At 46.0% G+C, this 26,104-nt stretch overlaps 1 protein-coding gene across 1 annotated transcript in view; it reads right to left on the minus strand.

Annotated features, from left to right (window-relative positions):
- The window catches only part of ZDHHC5 (zinc finger DHHC-type palmitoyltransferase 5), a 1,362,456-nt gene that overhangs the window by 719,267 nt on the left and 617,085 nt on the right, over positions 1-26,104 (minus strand). Inside the window, 1 exon segment of the mRNA XM_044084108.1 lies at positions 5,810-5,869. Coding sequence (XP_043940043.1) covers positions 5,810-5,869 — 60 coding nt within the window.

Genomic DNA, 26,104 nt, shown 5'->3' on the forward strand with positions numbered 1-26,104 from the left:
GGGGACCTTCCCCCCTTTAAAAACCGTTTTTTTTGTAAAAGGGGAGTAAGTGCCCAAATTTTTGAGGAAACCCGGGGCTTTAGAGGAGTCCTCAAACAAATTTTTTATAAGCAAATTTTGGGGACAGAAAAAGGGCGCCCCCGGGGCCCTGGGGGAAGCCTTTTGGCCCAAATGAGGAGGGAGGAGGGCCCGAACAAAACCGGGGCCAGACCCCAACAGAAGTTTCCCCTAAAAGGGGGACCAACCAAAATGAAAAGCCCTTGGGTCCAAGAAGAGGGCGAAAGGGGAAAAAAAAAAGGGGACATGGTTTGGTGGGGGGGGGGGGGGGGGGGGGGGGGGGGGGGGGGGGGGTGGGGGGGGGGGGGGGGGGGGGGGGGGGGGGGGGGGGGGGGGGGGCCCCCCCCCCCCCCCCCCCCCCCCCCCCCCCACCCCCCCCCCCCCACCCGCCCCCCCCCCCCCCCCCCCCCCCCCGGTTTAAAGGGCTTAAAAGGAAAAAGGGTTTAACCCTTTTAGTGGGCCCTTTTTGGATTTGAGGGGGAAGGGGGCCATTTTCCCCCAAAAAATGTTTCTTGCCAAATTAAAAAAACAAAAATTGGAATTGGGAAAAAAAAAGGGGGGTTTTTTTTGGTAAATTTTGAAAAAATTGTCTGTATGGGGGAACACCGAAGGAGGAGACCGAGCCCATTTCATGAGCCGGAGGAGGAAGCCAGCTTAGCTGGCGGGGCCGAAACAGAGGTCTCGGCCCGCCGCTTGTGCTTCTCTCCCTCGATCCTAGCCTCCCTCTCCTCCAGAAGCGGGAGGTTGAGTCCCAGGAGCAGGAGGGGTGCCACAGAGGAATAACGGATCCACGGTTTTTCCCGAAGGAGGCAGAGCCGAGTCAGATGGTAAAAGACCCACCAAGACAAGCTTGGACCTCCGCTCCTTATGTGCCCTGGGGTTGAAAACTGCAGAAATGGAGCATCAGATGTGAGGTGTTCAACCCCAGGCATAACACACCAGTGTGGCCATCAGCCGGTGACAGCTTATTGCCACACTCGGTGCATTTAGAAAAAATAGATTTGGGCTGATCAGCCATCAAATCTAAAAAGCTACTAAAGCTACTCAAGAAAGTAACTAAAACTAAGAGACACACAGGCCCAACACACACACTCTACGCAACAGCGAGGGGAGGGAAAAAAAGATACTTATAGAAACTCTAAATACAACTATCAAAAGGGGAAACCTAAACTTTCACACAAAAGCACAAAAAAAACTCAAAGTTTTTTGTTAAAACAGTAAGAAATAAGCACTTAGCTGAGAGCTATGAATACCAATATCCAGTCACCAGCGCGGCAAACGAGATCTGAGGTCATGAGGGTAGAGCAGGGCATTATGGGTGAGGGGAGGAGCTGAGAGCTTGGATCCATAGCTGTAAAACCATGCCGGTTCGGATCCGATGTCGGATCCATAACCCACAGGTTGCAGACAAATGAATATCCTACTTCAGATCCCTAGTTTTTTATTGATGGTTTTGATAGTTTGGTTAACATGTAGGTCGGATTTTAGATTACTATCTATGATGACACCTAATAGTTTTGTAGAGGGGTCAGGGGAGATTATTGTGCCATCATTTGAATTTATTGTAAAGGTGAAAGCGGTAGACCTACGTGTTGGTGAAAATAACAGCATTTTAGTTTTTTTGGGATTTAGGATCATATGACATTCAGAAAGCCAGTTTTCTATTGTATTAAAGGTGGTCTGGGTAAGCTGACCACAACTCTATTGCAGATGCGGCCGAGCAAATCAGAGTAGAGTCATCAGCATATTGGATACAGCTGACTTTTGGTAGGACAGTAATGAAGATGAAGAACAGCAAGGGCCCTAGTAGAGAGCCTTGTGGTACTCCAAGGGTGTTAGGTAGAAGGTTAGAGAGTTTGTTCTGCCAGAGGACAGACCATTGATGGGCTTTAGTATCTAGACAGAATGTTTGCAGGGTGTGGATTAAAAGTTGGTGATCAACCATATCGAATGCCTTGGAAAGATCCAAGAAGAGGGCTGAGGAAATATAATTATTGTTGCGATTATGGTTTATGGTGTTGGTAAAGGCTAGGAGGGTTGAAGTAGTGCTGTGATGAGGACGGAAGCCATGCCGAGTGTCTGCCATAAGGTGATTCTGGATTAGGTGGTGCATGAGTTGTCTATGAATACATTTTTCCATAATCTTTGTAAGTGGAGAGAGTATAGCTATTGGCCTATACTTGGAAAATTCAGTAGAGCCGCTTCCTTTGTGAAGTGGGATTACATAGGATATTTTCCAGATGGAGGGAATTTTAGATTCTACTATGGTTTGATTAGTATTGAGACGGGGTAAGCAATAGCATCAGCTGATTTTTGTAGGTACTCGGCAGGGAGTTGATCAGCAGAAAGTGTAGTGGGTTTTAATTGTTTGATCAAGGTACGGATAAGTGAAGTGGCGACTGGTTGGAAGCTGAATGCGAGTAGGTTTCTAGGGGTGCTACTTTCAGGACCAGGGGAGCTAGGAGGTAGTTGGCTAGCTAGGGCTTTAATTGTCACAGTAAAAAATTGGTTAAAACTGTCAAAAACATCTGCAGGAGTTTTATCAATAGTATCAGCAGGGATTGGGGTTGAAGTTTGTCCAGGATGTAGTAGATTTAAACCTGCCCAAAACGTCTGAGGATTAATTTGATTTACTGTCTGTAAATTACAGTAGTATTGTTTTTTTGTCTTGTAAAAATGATTTTTTAGTTTTGTTCCTCGATTGCCTGTATTTAAATGTGATCTTGGGGGTCTTTAGAAGAACACCATAAAACCCATGCTTTGTTTATAAGGGTAATTTTGAGTTTAGACTCTTTATAAAGACATGGCGCAGTTTTTGCCTTTGTTCGCTTTGAACGAACAGGTGCATGCAAATCAAGGATCTCAAGGAATTTTTTGTTAAAGTATGCTACTGCTTCCTCTAAGGGAAGGTGTTTTAAAATAGACCAACTACATGAGTTTAGTTCTTGTTGGAATTTGGCAGGGTCAAAGTTTATACGGTTTCTAACCTTTCTGAGTAAGGGTTGTTGGGAATTAATGGCTTTGTGCTTAATTACATATGTGAGAAGGTGATCGCTTAGGCCATCAGGGAGGGTATCAGAGGTGCACAGTTGGGGGTGACTATTTATGAGAACCCAGTCAAGTATGCTTTCTTTTTAGTTGGGTTTACCTATCCTGGTAGGGGTGGATATGATTTGTGTAAATGCATGCAGGTTAATATGGGTGATTGGGGATTCTGAGGAACAGATGCCCCAGTCTATGTTAAAGTCTCCAAGTAGTACGGTTTCTTGGGGGTAGTGACATGACAGCCATTGCAGGATATCTTCAAGTGTAGATATATTGTTACCTGGGGGTATGTACATACAGATGATATTAATGCATTTATTTTTATTAAGTTGCAATTTGGTGGCAAGAATCTCCGAGTTGTTAATCTGAGGTGGTTGTATAACATCTACGGTGACATTCAACTCAGATTTATAGAGTACAGCTACCCTTCCTCGAAGCACGATCCAGCCTGTGTATGTTGTACCCAGGTGGTAACACTTCTAGTTTTGTAGTGTTAGGTCTTAACCAGGTTTCAGATAAACAGATAATCTCAGGGGAGTGGACATCCAGAAATGCATGCAATTCATGTACCTTGCTATTAATGCTTCTAATATTGAGATGACAGGCTAGAAGAGAGTTAGTTGGCCTATTAATCGTAGGTTTGTAGCTTAGATTGCAAGTAGAGGGGCTATGTGTATCTGACGTGGGTGGGCCAGGGTTGGGGTGAATATCACCGCCAAGTATTAGGTTAGGTCTATACTTGGCGATGAACTTCAGGAATTTTTTTATTAGTTTGTGGTAGTGTTTGGATCTAGAGCTAATGCGCCTGGGGTTGAGATGTTGATAGACTGAACAAGATATTGGATAGGACCTGGTACTGTAAGTATGGTTGAAGGTGGGAGGATTTACAGCTGGGGTGATAGTATGGCCTTTCGGGACCTGAAATCCTGTAAGAAACTGGTTTTCATACAAGGTAAGGAGGTATGGTGCGAACAAGAGGGGTAGTAATGAGGAGTACATCATTATCTGTGATTCAGCTAGTGAGTTAAGGAACTATTTTACCTGGTGATGCAACACCAGAAGATAGAGTGGTGAGGTAAAGGTACTGGAAGGGGGATGGGAGAATGCCAGATGAAAGCTAATAGGTGCTATTGAAATGTAGGTAGAAGAATGGGGGTGGGAGAAATTATCCCAGATGAAAGCAGATAGGATCTAGAAAGTGGGGGAGTGGCTATAGTACTATAAATTTAGAGGTACTGGAGGCGGGAGGTAATTGGGGTCAGAGAGGGGAGAGAAGAGAGCCTGAGCATAGCGAGGGTGAACGTAGCAAGGCTATTGCAGTTTACATGGTTTCCTAAGGTGACCTAAAGCTATAAGGTAAGTAGTATAGTTCTTAATGTAAGAGTCAGTTTACTTAAGTTACAGGGGAAGGAGGCAAACACTCAAGTAGAAATAGAGCCCTATGGCTGACCAAAATGGTGACCTGCTTAATTACACAGCACTGCAATTGAAAGCTTAACAAATGCTTTTTGTGTGCAACCTACTCTGCTTAAATGCTGAGAGAAACTGTTTGCAGTCCTGTAGACTCCGTTTTGTAGGGAACTGTAGAGTTCAACTAGGAAAAGAGAAAAGCAGAGAATCTAGGGTAAGCATGAAGGCAACAACAGGCAGTTATTTTATAATAATACATTCAGAAAGGTTTGATGGTGGGGGGGGGTAAAGTAGCATACTTCTGAATGAACTAAGATTTATAGCTAAGAAACCTAAACAAGAGAGCAAACACTGGTTGTGTGGCAGGTCTGGCATACCGTTTGCCCTTGGCAGGGTGTGAAAGTGGAACCTGTAGCCTTGTGACACTATATTCAAGACCCATTTGTCCTGGGTGATCATGTGCCAGTTTTGTGAAAAAAGTGCTAGTTTTCCCCCTAAAGGAGCTGCCAGAAGATAAGTGCTTGGTGCTGGCAGGGGAAAGTCATTGAGACTGTTTTCTGTACGGCTGTGATTTATCTTCTCCGCTTTGGGAGGTAGAAGCACCCCATTGTTTAGACCCGTATGAGCCTTGGGGCTGGGATCTGCCTCTGGGGCATCTGTATCTGCCTCTTTGTGGCCTGTCTGACACTGGAAAGGACCAATTCTTTGTAGGCCAGTTCCTGCTAAATCTGGGAGGCTGTACCTGTAAGAAATTCTTGACTGTTTGCATAGATTTAGCTTTCTCCTCCATTTTCTTCAACACCTCTTCTGCTTTAACACCAAACAAGGTATCATGCTGCAATGGAGCATCTAATAATTTTGCTTTAACATGATCAGGCAGATTCTGTTCCTTTAACCAAGTATGCCTCCTAATGACAGAACCCGTAACAGCGGCCCTGCAGGAGGCCTCCAGATCAAAACCACATTGCAAAGTATGCTTTCCCACTTGTTCAGCTGCATGCAATAAATCCTGCAATTCTTTGTTTTCTGCACATTCAGAATTTGTCAACATTTTCTGTTTAAGCAGTGACATAAGGTATTGCTGATATTTAAGCATATGAAACTGACAATTTAAGTCCCTTACGGCCAAGGTAGCAGAAGTGTAAATCTTTTTCCCCCATCTGTCCAGGGCCCTTGAATCCCTATCAGAGGGGATAGGGTTTTTAGCAGTGGAAGCCTTGACCCCTTTGGGAACCTGAGAGATAGTTTCTGGGTCAGCAGCAGGGTTTTTATAAAGAAATTTATGGGAATCAGAAACCCTGTAGTATCTGTCTGGCTTAACAGGAGCTGGTGGTAAAGAGTCAGGAGACAGACCGGACTCTGAAAATACATCATCTACAATGTCTAAAACAGGAGGAATAGCAAGGGGCCTGTGCTGAGGTAGTCAAAGGAAGTCTCTGAGCCTTTTCTTAGATTCTGAGTAATCTTGGCTCTCCCAGTGGAAGTGCTCCCTCATAGTATGCAGGGAAAGAATAATCCTCAGGAGTAGAGGCTGAAGGGATAGATTCTTCAGCATCAGAATCCTCACAGGGAGGAAGAGAGTATTCCTGTTCAGAAGAGGAATCAGAGGAAATGGAAACCTGATCTGAAGATTCATATTATGTCTTTTGCCTAGGCCCTCTTATCAGGAGGGGGATGGGAACCCCTGTTCAAAGTAATTAGGTCTACGGCCATTTTAAGCATCTGTTTTTTTTAGGCATGGAGGCCTGTCCAGGGGAATGTTGTACTTGTTTCTTTGTCTTTAGAGGTGCTTTAGTCCTTGCCTATGAAGCTGAAGTCATTTTCACATATAACTGTGTAGTCCTGAAAACACCCTCAAAAGCAGATGCCTGCTCAGCAGCTCCGGACCCATCTGAGGGAATAGTTTCCGAGGGTCCAATACCTTGAGTTTCCAGTGGCCTAGTCGGCTCCGCGTGGGAGTCGGAAACTGCCTATGGCTCTGAGGTAGCAGGCATCAGGGGCTGCGAAATCGCCTCACTGAGAACCGGTGAACCGGCGACTGGCCTAGCAGAAGCCTCGTCAGTTTTGGACCTTGGATGCCTGTCTTTTTCTTTGCGCTTTTTATAAACTCCGGTAGTCAGCTGTTCCGATGGCATTATATAATTAAATCTTCTGCCAAAGTAATGAAATGCAAAATCGAACCGACGCTTAGTGCATTGGTTAAATCTAGCACAAAACCGACAACTAGCAACGTCGTGGTCAGGGCCTAGGCAAGGAATACAGTAAGAATGAAAATCCTTATGAGGTATTTGCTTCCCACAAGAAATACAATTATTAACTTTTTCTGACATCGGTCTGGAGCAAGAAAAAAAGTTTCCCCAATGGGGTACTTGGCTTTAATGAAGACTTCGGATCTGAAATTTGAACTTGAAAATCTCAGGAGTCGGCCGACTGGCACTTGCGAACTGCTTTTGCTTCGGGCACTGCGCGGCAAGAAAGACTGAAGAAAATGGCGCCAGCTGCATCTTTTATACCCCTGGCGCACTGACGTCAGGCAGGAGGCGACAGCAACCGACGCCGGACCAGGACTTTGGAATTCAGGCTGACTGCGGGTAGCCTGCCAGCAGGATAACCCAACTGTAATGACTGCAACAGTGAAACACTATGAACATCTGGTCAGATTTCCTGAAGGGCTTAGTCCTATCAAAGTAGAATTTGAGCTGCCTGTGCAGGTCCAAGGAGTGCAGGATCCTTTCCCCTTTATTTTGTGGATTAGAGAATAAGGTTGGCAAATGGATACATTGGTTGAGTCACACTGGATACCACTTTAGGCATAAAGGAAGGGTTAGTACTGAGGGAAACCCTGTCAGCATGGAAAATAATGAAGGGTTCCACAGCCATGAGTGCCTGTAGTTCAGACACTCTTCTAGCTGAAGTGATGGCCAGAAGCAAGGCGGTTTTCCAAGAGAGGAATTTTAACTCTGCTGATGCTGCAGGCTCAAAGGGTGGGGGGGGGGGGAGCGTGAGCTTTTCCAGTACAAAGTTAAGGTCCCAAGCAGGGGTGGGTGCCCTCCTTGGCGGCCTTAAGTTGTTTGCCCCTCTCAGGAACGGTTTGATAAGAGGGTGAGAGAAGAGAGGTGGCTCAGTGTTGTAATGAGCTGAAATGGCAGAGTCATGGATCTTAATAGAGGAGAAGGATAAGCCTCTGTGGAGCAGATCTGCTAAGTAATCCAGGATTAGAGGCAGGGAGGGCAGGTTTGTGTCTTCTCCTTCAGATTGAACCCAGGAGCAGTACCTTTTCCACTTAGCATAGGATTTCCTTGTACTGGGTCTTCTGGCTTCAAGAATGACGCCCAGCACATGCTTGCTTAGGCTGGTTACTGGGGGAAAATTCCCGGAATAAGCCAGGCTGCAAGATTTAGGGTTTGCAGTTGCGGATGCAAGATCTGTCCCCCCTGCTGAAAAAGCAGGGTTGGGTTCTGGTGTGGGTGCCAAGGTGGCACCGGTGACGGGCTGCACAGGAGCGGGTACCAGTGCTGGCGTGGCCAGTCCAGGCAGTCAGAATTGTCCTTGGTCTGTCCTGTCTTACCTTGAGTAATACACTTGAGAGAAGGGGCAGAGGGGGAAAGGCATAGACAGAGATTTACCCACTGGAAGGATAGGGCATCCACTTTCCACGTCCTGGTGCAGAATTTGCTGAGCTGGTGATTGTGGGGGGGGGGGCAAATAGATCCACATCTGGGGTTCCCCATTTCTGAATCAAAGGTTGAAGGTGTTGAGCTCTAATTGCCACTCGTGTGGGTCTATGAGATTTCTGCTTAAGTAGTCTGCCAGTGAGTTTTGTTTGCCTGGCAGGAATTGAGCTTGCAGATGGACCTGTATGTCCAAGGCTAGTCTGCAGAGTGGGTAAGAGTGTGTTTTCCCTGGTTGCTGATGTACCACATAACTGTGGTGTTGTCCATTTTTATTAGCAGGTGTCCTGGTGAAAGCAGGGATCTGAAAGCTGTCAGAGCGTGCTGCACAGCTAGCATCGCTTTTTGGTTTATGTGCAGATGAAATTGGACTTGGGCTCCAGCAGCCCTGAACGCACTTGCTGTCCATGTGTGCCCCCACAGGCAAAGTCTGATGCATCTGTGGTTAGGGTCTGAGTAAATGGCAGTCCTGTGCTGTGGTTGCATGCTGCTGCCCACCAAAGAAACTCTGTCCTTACAGTATGATGGGAATGACTGTTTCCAGGTCCTGAGAATGTTTGGCACCAAAGACTAAGTACCACTGAAGTTTCCTCATATGCAGTCTGGCATATGGAATTAGTAGGATGCATGAGGCCATGAACTCTAGGGCCTGCAGGACTTTCCTTGCGGATAGCTGTGTTCTGGTGGACATTTGAGTAAAATAGTCTGGCAGATAGGCTTGTTTTTCTGGAGTGAGGAATGCCATCTGGGATGCTGTGCCCAAGCTTGCTCCCAGGAATACAATCTTTTGACTGGGGACAAGTTTTGATTCCTTTTCATTGATGGTGTACCCCAGGAAGGTTAGAACGTTTTTACAAATGTTAAGTGCTGCAACAGCATTCTCTGTCTGCCTGAATCAGGCAGTCGTCCAAGCACAGGTAAATGTGGATATTTCTCTGTCTGCAGTAAGCAATGGCTGGAGCCAGGCATTTTGTGAATACTCTGGGAGCAGTGGATAAGCCAAAGGGGAGTGCAGAGAACTGATAATGCATAGATCCTGCTTTGAAGCGTAGATATTTCCTGCAGGAGTCCCTTTATAGGGATGTGCAAATAGGCTTCTTTTAAGTCAAGGGTTACTAACTGGGCATCCTTGGCTAGCATATAGAAGCTGCTGCAGGGTGAGCATTTTGAATTTTGGTACCACCAGGAAGGTGTTGAGAATTGACAAATCTAGGATTGGGCGCCAACTGCCCTCTTTTCTGGGTATCAGGAAGAGTCTGAAATAGAATCCTTGGCCTGTCTGTTCCACAGGAACAGGCTGAATTGACTTTATAGAGAACAGGGATTGAACTTGATTTTGTGCCTCTGCCCGCTGGTTTGGAGGAAGGTCTGGGAACCCATTTAGGGTTGGCAGTGAGTGAAAGTAAAATTTGTACCGTTGGGATACAATGTTAAGGACCCATCGGTCTTTGGTGATGGAAATCCAGTTTTTTGCATGATGGGCAAGTTTTCCTCCTAGGGGCACAAGTAGTTGGGCAGAGGTGGGGAGTGGAGTTGAGAAGTCATTGGGAATTCTTTCCGTAAGGGGGTGGCTTAGCACTCACTGCTTTGGAGGTGGAGGCATTCCATTGCTTAGATCTCTGCATACCCTGAGACTGTAGTCTGGGTCGTCTACCCCTGGGTCTGGTTTGAGGGGCTGGAACAGACCAATGTTTCGAGGGGCAATGCCTACTGAATCTAGGAGGCTGTACTTGCAAGACTTATTTAACTGTCTGCATAGATTTAGCTTTTTCTTCCATCTTTTTAACAACCTCTTCTGCTTTGATGCCAAAAAGACTGTCCTTGTGCAAAGGAGCATCCAATAACTTTGATTTGACATGGTCTGGCAAGGTCTGTTCCTTAAGCTATGCATGCCTTCTCAGTAGAGAACCAATGACTGCTGCCCTGCAAGATGCTTCTAGGGCGTCAAAAACCACACTGCAATGTATGCTTGCTGACTTGGCTTGAAGAATGCATAAGCTCTTGCAATTCTTTGTTTTCTGCAAAGTCTATAAAGGTTGCTATTTTTTCCTTAAGTTCCATAATATGTTGTTGGTACTTCAGCATGTGAAAGTGACAATTCAGAGCCCTAATGGCAAGAGTTACAGAAGTATACACTTTCTTACCCCATCTGGTCAAAGCTCTGGAATCCCTGTCCGAAGGGTTGAGATTCTTAGCTGTAGTAGCTTTGATACCTTTAGGCCCCTGGGAAATGATCTGTGGATCAGCAGTAGAATTTCTGAAAATGAATTTGTGAGAATTAGGTACTCTGTAGTACGTCTGGTTTCCTAGGAGCAGGGGGTATAGTATCAGGGGTAAGACTGGATTTCTTAAAGATAACATCAACAACTTCCAGGACTAGGGGCATTGCTAAAGGCCTATGTTGTGGCAAATCTAGAAATTCTCAGTCTCTTTTTAGACTGAGGATAGTCTTGGCATTCCCAGTGGAAATGCTCTCAAGGTTTGAAAGGGTTCACCAAAAGAAAAATCCTCTGGAGGAGAGGCAGAGGGAATAGGATTCCTCTGCATCAGAATCCTCATAAGCAGATAAGGGCATGTCTTCATAATCAGATGCCTCAGAGTCTTCGGACTCTTGGTCTGTTGAAGCTGCAGGGGACTATCTCTTTCTCTTAGCAGGGGAAGGCTGGCTTCCCCTAATCAGCATAATAAGGTCTTCTGCCATTTTAAGCATTTGATGTTGTGGCAAGGAAGCAGATGCATGCGCTTTGGTCATTGGTTTTCTAGGCATAGCGCATACTCTTGGTCTTAAAAACTCAGTAGTTTTAGACAGAACTGAAGACGCGAAAGAGGTCGTCGGTTTGTGTAGAAAATCGGTAGTGTGAAGAACTTCCTCAGAAGCCGGTGCCTGCTCAGCGGCTCCGGACCCATCCAAGGTAGAGACATCCTCAGGTTCCACAGTCGAAGAAAAGTCACGCGGCATATCAGACTCCGAACGGGTCTCAGTAGAGGCCTGCGAATCCACAGAAGCGGGCATCAGGGGCTGCGAAAGTGCCACACCGAGTACCAGCGAACTGGCGACTAACTTAACGGAAGCGTAGTTGGCAGTTTCGGCCTGTGCAGTCTGTCTCTGTCTTTATCCTTACATTTTTTCAGAATATCTGTAGTCAGATAGCTTATCGAAGCCATTTCGGAATACGAGATCGAGAAAGTACAGTTTTGTACCTACCATAAATGTAGATGTCCAATAGGTATGCATCTGCAGTCATAAAGTACAGTTTTGTACCTACCATAAATGTAGATGTCCGAACTGGATAGCATCTGCAGTCATAACAGCTGGGTTGTCCTGTCGTCAGGCAGCCCTTCAGTCGGCCGGATTCCAAAGTCGGTCCGGCTCGCTGATGTCGCACTTCACCCGACGTCATCTCTGTTGGTCTTCGGGTATAAAAGCATCAGCCGACGCCATTTTCCTCAGTGTTTCTTGCCCCAGATGCCAGAAGCCCTCTTGGAAGGCTAAAATTTTTGGATAGAATGCCAATGTTTCCAAAAGGTATAGGTAAACACAAAAATAAGCATGTATGTACATATATACAAACAAATACACCATAAAGACTCCCCCACCAGCTAGCTATTAGGGGTAAACACCCTAGGAGTACCACAGAGGGAAGGAGGGAGGTAATCCTGACTGCAGATGCTATCCAGTTCGGACATCTACATTTATGGTAGGTACAAAACTGTACTATGTCCTTCATGGATGCATCTGCAGTCATAACAGCTGGGTAGAATACCATAGCCAACTAGGGAGGAGGATAAAGGAAGATTATGGTGTGTTTAGGATCCCTTGCAGTACAGCAGTGGCAAACCCTGCTCGGGATCTGGAATATAGAGGCAAATTATAATGCTTGGCAAATGTATGCATGGAGGTCCAAGTAGCCGCCTCAATAATGTCTTTGGTTGCCACTCCTCGTAAGAAGGCTGTGGTAGTGGCTGTTGCCCTTGTAGAATGAGGTCTTATGTTCTGTGGAATTGGTTTTCCATGGAAGGAGTAACAGAATTGAATGCAATTTCCTATCCATTTGGAGATTGTCTGTTTGGAAATAGCTCTTCCTTCCCTTCCTGTTGCATAGGCTACAAAAAGTTGGTCAGTCTTTCTGTTGCTTTTGGTTCTGTCCAAGTAGTAGCGTAGCTGTCTATGTACATCCAAGGTATGCAATATTCTTTCCCCTCTGTTTTGTGGGTTGGGAAAGAAGGTAGGGAGGTGGATTGCCTGGTTTAAGGACACCCTGGATACCACCTTAGGCATAAAGGTTGGATTAGTCCTCATGGACACTCTATCTTGGTGGAAGATTAGGAAGGGTTGCACTGCCATTAAGGCCTGTAGTTCTGAAACCCTCCTTGCTGAAGTAATTGCCAGTAGGAAAGCAGTTTTCCAAGACAGGTGTTGTAGGTCTGCTGTTGCTGCTGGTTCAAAGGGTGATAGTGTCAACTTTTCTAGTACGAAGTTTAAGTCCCAAGTTGGCAATGGTGGTTTCCTTGGAGGTTTTACATTCTTGATTCCTCTGAGGAACTGTCTGAGCAAAGGGTGTGAAAAAACAGGTGGATCAAAGCTGTATTCTGCTGAAATAGCTGATGCATGTATCTTGATGGAGGAGTAGGACAGGCCTGAATAGAGAAGTTCGGCCAGGTACTCCAGAATATTAGGTATATCTATGTTTGACACGTCTTTTCCTCTTTCAGAACTCCAAGTGACAAACCTTTTCCATTTTCCTGCGTAGTTCCTTCTTGTTGAAGGTCTGCGTGCTTCAAGAATAATGTCTTTAACTCTTTTGGAAAGTTCTTGATTAGCTGCTGCTATGTGATGTTCCATGCAGTCAGTTGTAACGTTTTCAGGTTTGGATGTATGGTGCTGTAGTTGTTCTGAGTTAGCATCAAAGGCATCAGGGGTATTGGCCACATATTGTTCCGAGACATGCTCCTCAGCAGTGGGTACCAGTGTTGTCTTGGCCAGTTTGGGGCTATCAGGATTATCCTTGGCTGTTCCTCCTTGATTTTTAGTAATACTTTGTGTATCAAGGGAAAAGGTGGGAATGCATATGCTGTTAGGCCTTTCCAGCTGAAGGAGAGAGAATCCACTTTCCATGCTAATGGGTGGAATGTCCTTGTGCAGAATTTTTGGAGCTGGTGATTGTGGGGTGATGCGAATAGATCTGAGTCATTCCCCATTTCTTTGTGATGGTCTTGAAGATGTCCGGGTGCAGGTGCCATTCGTGGGCATCTGATGTGGTTCTGCTTAATATGTCTGCTAGAGTATTTTCTTTTCCTGGTACAAATATTGCCTGTAGCTGGATGTTGTAGCTGAGTGCCAGGGTCCACAGTTCCAAAGTCAGTCTGCATAGGGGGTACGAATGAGTGCCTCCCTGTTTGTTGATGTACCACATGACTGTGGTGTTGTCTGTCCTTATCAACTGGCCCTCTTTGAGAAATGGTCTGAACTTTTGGATTGCCAGTTTTACTGCCAGCATTTCTTTTAGGTTGATGTGCAGGTGAAGTTGATCCTGAGTCCACAATCCTTGCACGCGTTTGTCCATCATGTGGGCCCCCCATCCTAGGTCTGAAGTGTCTGTTGTGATGTTCTGGCTTGCTTGACCTCTGCGAAAGGGAAGGCCTGGGTTTGACTGGCATGCCTGAGCCCACCATAGGAACTCCTGTTTTATGCATGGAATTAGTGGGATTTCTGTTTCTAGGCTGTGCCTGTGCTGGGACCATAAATTCCTTAGGTACCACTGTAGTTTTCTCATATGAAGTCTGGCAAATGGGACCAAAATTATGCATGATGCCATGAAGCCCAAGGCCTGCAGTACCTTTCTTGCTGTTAACTTGTTCAGTTTTGTTAGTGCCAAGAAGTAAAGAGGGAGTTCTTTTGTTTTCTGTAGTTAGGAATGCCATTTGTCTTACTGTGTCCAATTCCGCTCCCAAGAATGTCCTTGTTTGGGATGGTATCAGCCTTGACTTTTGTAAATTGACTGTGTATCCCAGTGCTTGTAGCAAGTAAATGACCCTTTGTAAATCTGTTGTCAACTTGCTTTTATTGTCCCTTGTAGTAGGCAGTCGTCCAGGTATGGGTAAATTTGAATTCCTGTAGTCTGCAATGGGCGATTACTGATGCCAGGCATTTTGTGAATACTCTGGGCAGTAGATAAGCCAAAAGGCAATGCTGAGAATTGATAGTGCTCTGATCCTGCAAGAAATCTGAGGTATCTTCTGCAGATTGGTCGAATAGGGACGTGCAGGTATGCCTCCTTGAGATCTAGAGTTACCAGCCAACACTCCTTGCCCAGCATGGGAAGAAGTTGCTGTAGGGTCAGCATTTTGAATTTTGGTACAATGATGTATGTATTTAAGGTGGACAGGTCGAGAATTGGTCTCCAACTTTTTCCTTTCTTGGAACTAGGAATAGTCTGGAGTAGAACCCTTTCCTTGCTCTGCTGTTGGTACTTTTCCACAGCTCTCATGTTTGCTAACTCCATTATCTGTTGTAGAGCTTCTGCTTTTGATTTGGAGGTAGATTTGGCATTCCTCTTTGACTGGTAAAGTGTGGAAGTGGAACTGGTAACCTTGATCTATGGTTTGTAAAATCCACTTGTCTCTTGTTATGTGGTGCCAGTTCTTTGAAAATAAGGTTAACTTTCCGCCTAGAGGAGCTGCTATTTGTTCCCTGGTAGGCGGATTTAGGATTAAGTCACTGTGGCTGTGCTGTTGTAGTGGCAGTGGTTGTGTCTGAGCCTCTGTTGTTACCTTGCCACTGTCGTCCTCTGTAAGCACCACCTCTAGATTGGTTTCTGCCTCTGGAACGTCTATTCCTGCCCCTTTGAAATCTTGTGGAGTCAGGAAAGGACCAATTTTTGGCAGGCCAGTTCCTGCTAAACCTTGGGGGTTGAACCTGCAGGAAATCTTTAACCGTTTGAACTAATTTTGCTTTTCTTCCATTTTCTTTATAACCTGCTGTGCAGGTGTACCAAACAAACTTGTCTTATCCATAGGAGCATCTAGCAACTTAGCTTTAACATGATCCGGTAGAGGTTGCTCCTTTAGCCATGCATGTCTTCTTATCACTGTGCCAGTCATGGCTGATCTAAATGAAGCCTCCAGTGCATCATAGCCACATTTTAAGGAATGGTTACTAACCTGTTGTATGTTATTTACCATCTCTAATACATATTTCTTGTCAAGAGATTCATCAGTGGTTAGCTTTTAGTTAACTGATCAAGCATAAACTCTTGGTATTGTATCATGTGAAATTGACAGTTTAAAGCTCTAGCTGAGAGAGTAGCTGAAGTGTAAACCTTTTACCCCATCTGTCTAATGACCTTGCTTCCCTCTCAGAAGGAATAGGGTTTTAGCTATGGTCGCTACTGCCTTGGTACCCTGGGATATAGATTCGGGTCTGCAAGAGGGGCCTTGTAAAGGTGGTGATGAGTATCTGGCACCCTGTAAAATCTGTCTGGTTTGGCAGGGGCTGGGGCAATGAATCTGGAGCAGAGCAGACATCATTGAAAGCATCATCTACCACAGAGAGAACAGGAGGTATAGCTAAGGGCCTGTGCTGTGGAAGGCGTAGAAAGGTTCTAAGTCTTTTCTGGAATCTGAAAAATCTTGTTGCTGCCATTGGAAATGCTCTGCATGGCATGTAAGGTTTCCCAAAGGAGAATTCTTCTGGAGGAGAAGCAGCTGGAATAGATTCTTCAGCATCAGAATCTTCAAAATTGGAGAAGGGGGCCTCTGGCTGGTCAGTTATGTCTGATTCATCAGCCGAATCATCAGAGGACACTGGCTCAGGGGCTCTGCCCTAGGTCTCTTCTCTGGGGGCTGAGAGGCCCTGTCTGGGTGAGATTGAGATCCTCTAATTAATGTAATTAAATCTTCTGCCAAAGTAAGCATTTGAGAACTAGAAGAGGGCCTGGTAGAGGGGGGTTTAACAGGCACTGTTTTAGAAGTCTTGGCTGCTTTAGCCCTGGTGAAGGCCTTAATGGACATGGCTGCTGGAGGCCTAGCAGCACCACGTGCTGGGGTAGAGACATCCAAGGGAATGGTGTCTGATAAGTCATTGGCAGCCGCCGTAGTGGATAAAACTTCTGAGGTTGGTTCAAGAGTTGTAGCAGGGGTCTCAGCTGTAGAGATAGATTCAGCTGTACTTTGATCAGTTTTCTCGGTTTCGGCCGAAACCGAGACACTCGCGGTTCGTTTAAGCATGGTTTCGTCCGAAACCGCGGACCGCGAGTGTCGGTCTTTATCTTTGCGTTTTTTGGCAGAGTGTAGTCGGAGGATCCGCGACATAATGTACGCAAAATCAGAACCGAAAACTGTTCTGCAAACTCCGACCGGCCTAAGCGCTCGTCGGTTGAAGGAAGCACAGGCCGAACAGGCTGCTACGTCGTGGGCTGGGCCTAAACAAGGCAGACAGTAAGAGTGGAAATCTTTATGAGGTATTTGTTTCCCACAGGTTAAACAATTATTAACTTTTTCTGACATCGGCTGAGGCAAGAAAGAGTCCCCAACGGGGTACTTAGCTTTAGAAGTCTTCAAAGTAGTATTCGGTAGAAATAATCTCTGGATCCGACCGACCGGCACTTGCGAACAGCTTCTGCTTCGGGCGCCACGCGGCAAGAAAGACTGAGGAAAATGGCGTCGGCTGATGCTTTTATACCCGAAGACCAACAGAGATGACGTCGGGTGAAGTGCGACATCGGCCGAAGCGGACCGGACTTTGGAATCCGGCCGACTGAAGGGCTGCCTGACGACAGGACAACCCAGCTGTTATGACTGCAGATGCATCCATGAAGGACATCATATGGGTTGTCCTGCCTCAGGCAGCCCTTCGGTCGTCCGGATTCCAAAGTCTGGGTCTGGCCTCGGCTGATGTCGCACTTTCCCCGACGACAGAGCGTCTGGGGTATAAAAGCATCAGCCGACGCCATTTTCCTCAGTTTTTCTTGCCCCAGATGCCAGGTGCCCTCTAGGAAGGCTAAATTTGGATAAATGCAAAAAAGGTTCCAAACATTTGCAAATTTATATAATAATATACATGTATATACAAACAAATACACCATAATAGATTCCCCCAGCTAGCTAAAAGAGGGGTAAGTACCCTAGGAATACCACTGAGGGGTAGGAGGGAGGGTAAACCTGACTGCAGATGCATACCTATCAGACATCTACATTTATGGTAGGTACAAAACTGTACTATGTCCTTCAAGGATGCATCTGCAGTCATAACATATGGGTAGAATACCATAGCCAATCTGGGGGAGGAGGAACTAAGAAAAGGATGGTGTAGTTAATATCCCCTGCAGGACTGCAGTAGCAAAACCTGCTCTGGATCTGGAGTATAAAGGTAGATTGTAATTTTTGGCAAATGTATGCACGGAGCTCCAAGTAGCAGCTTCTAAAATGTCCTTGGTAGCCACCCCTCATAGGAAGGCTGTAGTGGTGGCCGTGGCCCTTGTGGAATGAGGCCTGATGTTTTCAGGAACTGTCTTTCCATGAAAGGAGTAACAAAATCGAATGCAATTTCCTAACCATTTTGAAATTGTCTGTTTGGAAATTGCTTTTCCTTGCACCCCAGTAGCATATGCTACAAATAGTTGGTCAGTTTTTGTGCTAGTTTTAGTTCTGTCCAAGTAGTAGCGTAGTTGTCTGTGTATATCCAGGGTGTGCAGAAGTTTTTCCTCTCTATTCTGTGGATTTGGGAAGAACGTAGGCAAGTGAATAGCTTGGTTCAAGGATACCCTAGATACCACCTTTGGCATAAAAGTAGGATTGGTTCTTAGTGAAACGCTGTCCTGATGGAAGAAATGGCTGTACTGCCATTAATGCTTGTAACTCAGATACTCTTCTTGCTGAAGTTATTGCCAGAAGGAATGCAGTTTTCCAAGACAGAAACTGTAGATCCGCTGATGCTGCTGGTTCAAATGGAGGAAGTGTTAGTTTCTCCAACACAAAGTTGAGATCCCAGGCGGGTAGAGGGGGTTTTCTTGGAGGTTTAATATTTTTGATCCCTCTCAGAAATTGCCTGAGGAGAGGGTGTGAGAAGATAGATGGATCCATATTGTATTCTGCTGAAATTGCTGAGGCATGAATCTTAATGGAAGAATAGGACAGGCCATTGTGGAACAATTCTGCTAAGTATTCCAGAATATGTGTCATGTTTGCCACGGTCACATCTGAGCCTTTTGATGTGTTCCAAATTTGAAATCTTTTCCATTTAGCTGAGTATGTCTTCCTTGTGGAAGGCCTGCGAGCTTCCAAGATGATGTCCTTCACTCTCTGTGATAAGGCATCTTGTTTGGGATTTAAGGAATTTTCCAGGCAGTTAGCTGTAATGTTTTCAAGTTGGGATGCATACTCTTGAAATTGTTCTGCGTCGGGAGAGGCCATGGTTTTGCCTGAGACAGGCTTCTCAATAATGGATACCAGTGTTGCCTTGGCCAGTCTGGAGCTACCAGAATCACTCTTGGCTGCTCCTCCCTGATCTTCAGTAGAACCTTGTACATTAATGGGAGAGGAGGGAAGGCATATACTTTTAGAGCTTTCCAGCTGAAAGAGAGAGAGTCCACCCTCCAAGCTTGTGGGTGGTATGTCCTTGAGCAGAATGTCTTCAGTTGATGGTTGAGAGGGGAGGCGAACAGATCTATCGCCGGCATTCCCCATTCCTTTGCTATGAGTTGGAAGATGTCTGGGTGCAGCATCCATTCGTGTGCATCCATGGTAGTTCTGCTTAAGCTGTCTGCCAGTGTATTCTCTTTTCCTGGCACGAACTGGGACTGTAGTTGGATATTGAGGTTCAGGCATAGTTCCCATAGATTCATAGCCAGTCGGCAGAGGGGGTAGGAGTGTGTGCCCCCCTGCTTGTTTATGTACCACATGACCGTGGTGTTGTCTGTCCTTATTAGTAGGTGGCCTTGATGGAGGATAGGTTTGAAAGCCTCGATTGCATGCATCACTGCCAGCATTTCCTTTTGGTTTATGTGCATGCGTAGCTGACCTTGAGACCATAGGCCTTGGATACATTTGCCCTCCATGTGTGCTCCCCATCCTTGGTCTGAAGCATCCGTGGTGATGGTTTGTTTTGTTTTTGGTTTGTTGAAAGGCAACCCTCTGTTGGACTGGCAGGCCTAAGCCCACCACAGAAATTCCTTTTGAAGGCAAGGAATGATTGGTATCAAAGCTTCTAGACTGTGACTGTGTTGAGACCATACACTCCTGAGGTACCATTGTAATTTTTTCATATGCAGCCTGGCCTGTGGTATCAGAATTATGCAGGATGCCATGTAACCCAGGGCCTGCAGGATTTTCCTTGCAGTAAGCTGAGTTTGTCTTGTCAGCATCATGAAGTAATCTGGAAGTTGTTTTTGTTTTTCTTCTGTGAGAAAGGCCATTTGGGTGGTTGTGTCCAGATCTGCACCCAAAAAGGTTATTCTTTGGGATGGCACAAGTCTTGACTTTTGGATGTTGACTGTGTATCCCAAGGCCTGTAGCAGGTGGATGGCATAAGCCAAGTCCTTTATCAAATTTTTCTTGTTGTCCGCTTGTATAAGGCAGTCGTCCAGGTATGGGTAAGATCTGAAACCACTGAAGTCTGCAGTGTGCAATTACTGATGCCAGGCATTTCGTGAATACTCTGGGCGCAGTAGATAAGCCAAAGGGCAATGCTGAGAATTGATAATGCTCTGATCCTGCAAGAAATCTGAGGTGTCTTCTGCAACTTGGTCGAATAGGGACGTGCAGGTATGCCTCCTTGAGATCTAGAGTCACCAGCCAAGACTCCTTGCCCAACATGGGAAGAAGTTGCTGTAGGGTCAGCATCTTGAATTTTGGGACAATGAGATAAGTATTTAGTGCGGACAGGTCGAGAACAGGCCTTCAGTGATTTTCTTTTCTTGGTACAAGGAATAGTCTTGAGTAAAATCCTTGGCCTTGTTCTGAAAGTGGCACCTTTTCTATAGCTTTCATTTGAAGCAAGTTGTTGATCTGCCTTAAAGCCTCTGGCCTCTGATTTGGTGGTAGGTTTGGCATTCCGTGTCTTTTTGGCAAAGTGTGGAAGTGGAACCTGTATCCTTTGTCTATTTGCAGTGTCCATGTGTCCCTTGTAATATAATGCCAGTTTTTTGAGAATAAAGCCAGCTTTCCGCCCAAGGGTGCTTCCAGTTGATCCCTGGTAGGCGGAATCAGAGTAAAGTCATTGAGCCTGTCCTGTGTAGTAGTAGTTGTTGTTGTTGCACTACTTCTCTGGTTGGCAGGCTGCCACTGACGGCCTCTGTAGGAGCCCTTCGATTGGCCTCTGCCTCTAGGGTGCCTGTTCCTGCCTCTCTGGGCTCTGTCCGAATCTGGAAAGGACCAATTCTTAGTAGGCCAGTTTCTGCTGAATCTAGGTGGCTGTACTTGCAGGAAATCCTTAACTGTTTGCACAGATTTTGCCTTTTCTTCAACCTTTTTTTAAGACCTCCTGAGCAGAGGAGCCAAATAAATTTTGTTTCTCCATTGGAGCATCCAGGAGTTTAGCTTTAACATGGTCTGGCAGAGATTGTTCCTTCAGCCAGGTATGCCTACGAATGACTGCCCCAGTCATAGCTGATCTAAATGAAGCTTCCAATGCATCACAGCCACATTTTAAGAAATGATTACTAACCTGCTGTGAGTTGTGTACCAAATCCTGCAGGGATTTACGGTCAAGAGGTTCAGGAGATGAAAGTTTCTTATTCAGTTCATCTAATAAATACTCTTGGTACTGTATCATATGAAATTGACAATTTAATGCCCTGACAGAAAGAGTTGCAGAAGTATATACCTTCTTTCCCCATCTCTCTAAAGCTCTAGACTCTCTTTCAGAGGGTAGAGGATTTTTGGCTGTGGCGGCTGCAACCCCCTTAGGGCCCTGAGAAATAGTTTCTGGGTCTGCAGAATGTGCTTTATACAGATGGTAATGTGAATCCGGGACCCTGTAGTATCTATCAGGCTTGGCAGGGGCCAGAGGGAGAGTATCAGGTGCTGTACTGACATCACTGTACACATCATCAATTACATTCAGAACAGGAGGTATAGCTAAGGGCCTATGTTGAGGCAGATGTAAAAAGGTCCTTAATCTTTTTCTAGAATCAGAGAATTCCTGACCCTGCCATTGAAAATGCTATCTCATGGAGTGTAGAGTCTCACCAAAGGAAAACTCTTCAGGAGGGGAGGCCGAAGGAATAGATTCTTCAGCATCAGAATCCTCATAGGGCGAATAAGCCTCCTCCTGGTGGTCTGACAACTCAGAGCCATCCGAGGACTCATCTGAAGAGTGTGGGTCAGAGGGGTCAGTTCTGGGCCTTTTTTGTCTGGTGGAGGTTGAGAGGCCCTGTCTGGGTGAGGTTGTGAACCCCTAATTAAAGAAATAAGGTCCTCTGCAAGGCTGAGGATCTGTGAACTAGAGGTAGGCCACTGGGAGGTAGTTTTGGGAGGCAAAGCTTTTGAAAGTTTAGCAGCTTTAGCCCTAGAAAAGGCCTTAATGGACATGGAAGCAGGGGGCCTAGCTGCCCCACGTGCAGGAGTAGAAATGTCCAAAGGTATGGTGTCGGACATTTCCTGGACACTGGTTTCGGTAGGTAGTTCGGTAGCCGACTCAGCCGGGGCCTCCCGGGCCACGGTGGTCGGTTGAATGGTTTCGGAAGAAGGAATCTCTGAGGACTCTGTTTCGGCCGAAAGAGACACTTGCGGTAGGCTTTACTGTGGTTTCTGCCGAAACCACGGGCCGCGAGCGTCGGTCCTTGTCCTTCCGTTTTTTCACTAAATGCGAGGTCGGAGTCTCCGATGGCATTTTATAAGCAAAATTGTCCCCAAAAAATTCCTCTGCAGACTCCGACCGATGTCTGAGAGTTCGTCAGTTGAAGGAAGCACAGTCTGAACAGGCCGATACGTCGTGGTCTGGGCCTAAGCAAGGAAGGCAGTAGGAATGGAAATCCTTATGAGGTATTTGTATCCCACAAGTTAAACAATTATTTACTTTGTCTGACATCGGCTGAGGCAAGAAAGAGTCTCCAACGGGGTACTTAGCTTTTTCGAAGTCTTCGGTAGCTGAATTCACTGGATCTGACCGACCGGCACTTGCGAACAGCTTCTGCTTCAGGCACCGCGCGGCAAGAAAGAGTGAGGAAAATGGCGTTGGCTGATGCTTTTATACCCCAGACGCTCTGACGTCGGGGAAAGTGCGACATCAGCCGAGGCCAGACCCAGACTTTGGAATCCGGCCGACCAAAGGGCTGCCTGAGGCAGGACAACCCATATGTTATGACTGCAGATGCATCCTTGAAGGACATCGAAAGTATTTATCGACAATAAGGGCCCGATGATGAATGGTTCGGGCGTTGAACAAGGCACAAAACCGAAAGCGAGGTATGTCGTGGTCTGGGCCTAAACAGGTGTTGCAGTAAGAATGAACATCTCGGTGTAGTATTTGCTTTCCACAGGCAAGACAATTAACTTTTTCTGACATCGGTTAGAGCAAGAAAAAAGGATCTCCAACAGGGTATTTAGCTTTAGAAGACTTCAGGATGATTCAATTCGTAAACAAAAAACGTAGGTAGCGGCTGACCGGCACTCGTGCAAACTGCTTCTGCTTCAGGCCCTTCAGCAAGAAAGACTGATGTAATGGCATCGGCCGCCTGTTTTTATACCCCCCTGACATCAGTCCTGATGTGACAGCAACCGACGCAGAAATACTAAGTCTCTGGTATTCGGGGCGACTGAGGGCTACCTGCAGGCAGATAACCCAAGTGTGATGACTGCAACAGTGAAACACGAAGAAAGTACAGTTTTGTACCTACCATAAATGTAGATGTCCGAACTGGATAGCATCTGCAGTCATAACAAATGGGTAGTCCTGTCGTCAGGCAGCCCTTCAGTCGGCCGGATTCCAAAGTCTGGGTCTGGCTTCGGCCGATGTCGCACTTCACCCGACGTCCTCTCTGTTGGTCTTCGGGTATAAAAGCATCGGCCGACGCCATTTTCTTCAGTGTTTCTTGCCCCAGGTGCCCTTTTAGAAGGCTAAATTTGGATAAATGCCAATGTATGCAGATAAGGTAGAAGGCAAATACAAAATGTAGGCATATATATACATATGTACAAACAAATACACCATAAGAGACTCCCCCCCAGCTAGCTATTTGGAGTGTAAATACCCTAGGAGTACCACAGAGGGGAAGGAGGGTGGGTAATCCTGACTGCAGATGCTATCCAGTTCGGACATCTACATTTATGGTAGGTACAAAACTGTACTATGTCCTTCATGGATGCATCTGCAGTCATAACAAATGGGTAGAATACCATAGCTAAACTAGGGGTGGAGGAAGTGAAAAAATTATGGTGTAGTTGGGATCCCTTGCAGTACAGCAGTGGCAAACCCTGCTCGGGATCTAGAATATAGAGGTAGATTGTAATGCTTGGCAAATGTATGCACGGAGGTCCAAGTAGCCACCTCAATAATGTCCTTGGTTGCCACTCCTCGTAAGAAAGCTGTGGTAGTGGCTGTAGCTCTTGTTGAATGAGGCCTTATGTTCTGTGGCATTGGTTTTCCATGGAAGGAGTAACAGAATCTGATGCAATTTCCTATCCATTTGGAGATTGTCTGTTTGGAAATTGCTTTTCCTTCCTTTCCTGGTGCATAGGCCACTAACAGCTGGTCAGTTTTTCTGTTACCTTTGGTTCTGTCCAGGTAGTAGCGTAACTGTCTATGTACATCCAAAGTATGCAGTAGCCTTTCCCCCCTGTTCTGAGGGTTGGGAAAGAAGGTAGGCAGGTGGATTGTCTGGTTTAAGGACACTCTGGATACCACCTTTGGCATAAATGTAGGATTAGTCCTCATGGAGACTATCTTGATGGAAGATCAGGAAGGGTTGTACTGCCATTAAGGCTTGGAGTTCTGAAACCCTTCTTGCTGAAGTAATTGCCAGAAGGAAAGCAGTTTTCCATGATAGGTGTTGCAGATCCGCTGTTCCTGCTGGTTCAAATGGAGGGAGTGTCAATTTTTCAAGTACAAAATTCAAGTCCCATGTTGGTAGTGGTGGTTTCCTAGGAGGTTTTACATTCTTGATTCCTCTGAGGAATTGCCTAAGTAGAGGGTGCGAGAAGACAGGTGGATCAGAACTGTATTCTGCAGAAATAGCTGAAGCATGTATCTTGATGGAGGAATAGGACAGTCCTGTGTGTAGAAGCTCTGCCAAGTACTCCAGGATGTTAGCAATGTCTAAGTTTGACGCCTCTTTTCCTCTTTCCGCACTCCAAGTGGCAAACCTTTTCCATTTTCCTGCATAGTTCCTTCTTGTTGAAGGTCTGCGGGCTTCCAGTATAATGTCTTTAACCCTTTGAGATAGGACTGGGTTAGTTGTTCTTAAGTTATGTACCAGGCAGTAAGCTGTAAGGTCTTTAGGTTTGGATGCAGGATGTTGTAGTTGTTCTGAGTTAACATCAAAGGCATCAGGGGGATTGACCACATTATCCCCTGAGACATGCTTCTCAGCAGGGGATACCAGTGTTGCCTTGGCCAATTCGGAGCTATTAGAATTATCCTTGGTTGTTCCTCTTTGATTTTCAGTAGTACTTTGTGCATCAAAGGAAGAGGTGGGTATGCATATGCTGTCAGACCTTTCCAGCTGAAGGAAAGGGAGTCTACCTTCCATGCAAGCAGGTGAAACGTCCTTGTGCAAAATTTCCTGAGCTGGTGGTTGAGTGGGGAAGCGAACAGGTCTATTTGTGGCATTCCCCATTTTTTTGTGATGGTCTTGAAGATGTCCGGGTGCAGCATCCACTCGTGAGCATCCGAGGTGGTTCTGCTTAACATATCTGCTAGGGTATTTTCTTTTCCTGGCACGAAGGTTGCCTGTAACTGAATGTTGTAGCTCAGAGCCATGTTCCAAAGGTCCAGAGTCATTCTGCATAGGGGGTAAGAATGCGTGCCCCCTTGCTTGTTGATGTACCACATGACTGTGGTGTTGTCTGTCCTTATCAATAAATGGCCTTCCTTGAGGAAAGGTTTGAATTTCTGGATTGCTAGTTGCACTGCAAGCATTTCTTTTTGGTTTATGTGTAGGTGTAGCTGGTCTGGGGTCCACAATCCTTGTATGCATTTGTCCAACATGTGTGCCCCCCAGCCTTGGTCTGAGGCATCCGTTGTGATGGTCTGGTTCGCTTGACCTTTGTGGAAGGGCAAGCCTAGGTTTGCCTGGCATGCTTGGGCCCACCATAGGAATTCTTGTTTCAGGCATGGGATTAGTGGGATTTCGGTTTCTAAGCTGTGCCTGTGTTGAGACCATAAGTTTTTTAGGTACCACTGTAGCTTTCTCATATGCAGTCTGGCATGAGGAATCAAGATTATGCATGATGCCATGAATCCCAAGGCCTGCAGCACCTTTCTTGCTGTTAGTTTGTTCTGTTTTGTTAATGCCAAGAAGTAAAGGGGTAGTTGTTCTTGTTTTTCTGCAGTCAGGAATGCCATTTGTTTTACTGTGTCCAATTCTGCACCCAAGAAGGTTCTTGTCTGGGATGGTATCAGCCTTGACTTTTTTAAGTTGACTGTGTATCCCAGGGCTTGTAGCAAGCAAATGACCCTTTGTAAATCTGTTGTCAGCTTGTCTCGGTTGTCCGCTTGTAGCAGGCAGTCGTCCAGGTATGGATAGATTTGGATTCCCTGTAGCCTGCAATGAGCGATTACTGATGCCAGGCATTTTGTGAATACTCTGGGCACAGTAGATAAGCCAAAAGGCAATGCTGAGAATTGATAATGCTCTGATCCTGCAAGGAATCTGAGGTATCTTCTGCAAATTGGTCGTATGGGGACGTGCAGGTATGCCTCCTTGAGATCTAGAGTTACCAGCCAACACTCCTTGCCCAGCATGGGAAGAAGTTGCTGCAAGGTC

Source organism: Protopterus annectens, chromosome 9.part0 (assembly GCF_019279795.1).
Source record: "Protopterus annectens isolate FY-2018-M chromosome 9.part0, PAN1.0, whole genome shotgun sequence".
In the NCBI taxonomy this organism is placed as follows: domain Eukaryota; kingdom Metazoa; phylum Chordata; order Ceratodontiformes; family Protopteridae; genus Protopterus; species Protopterus annectens.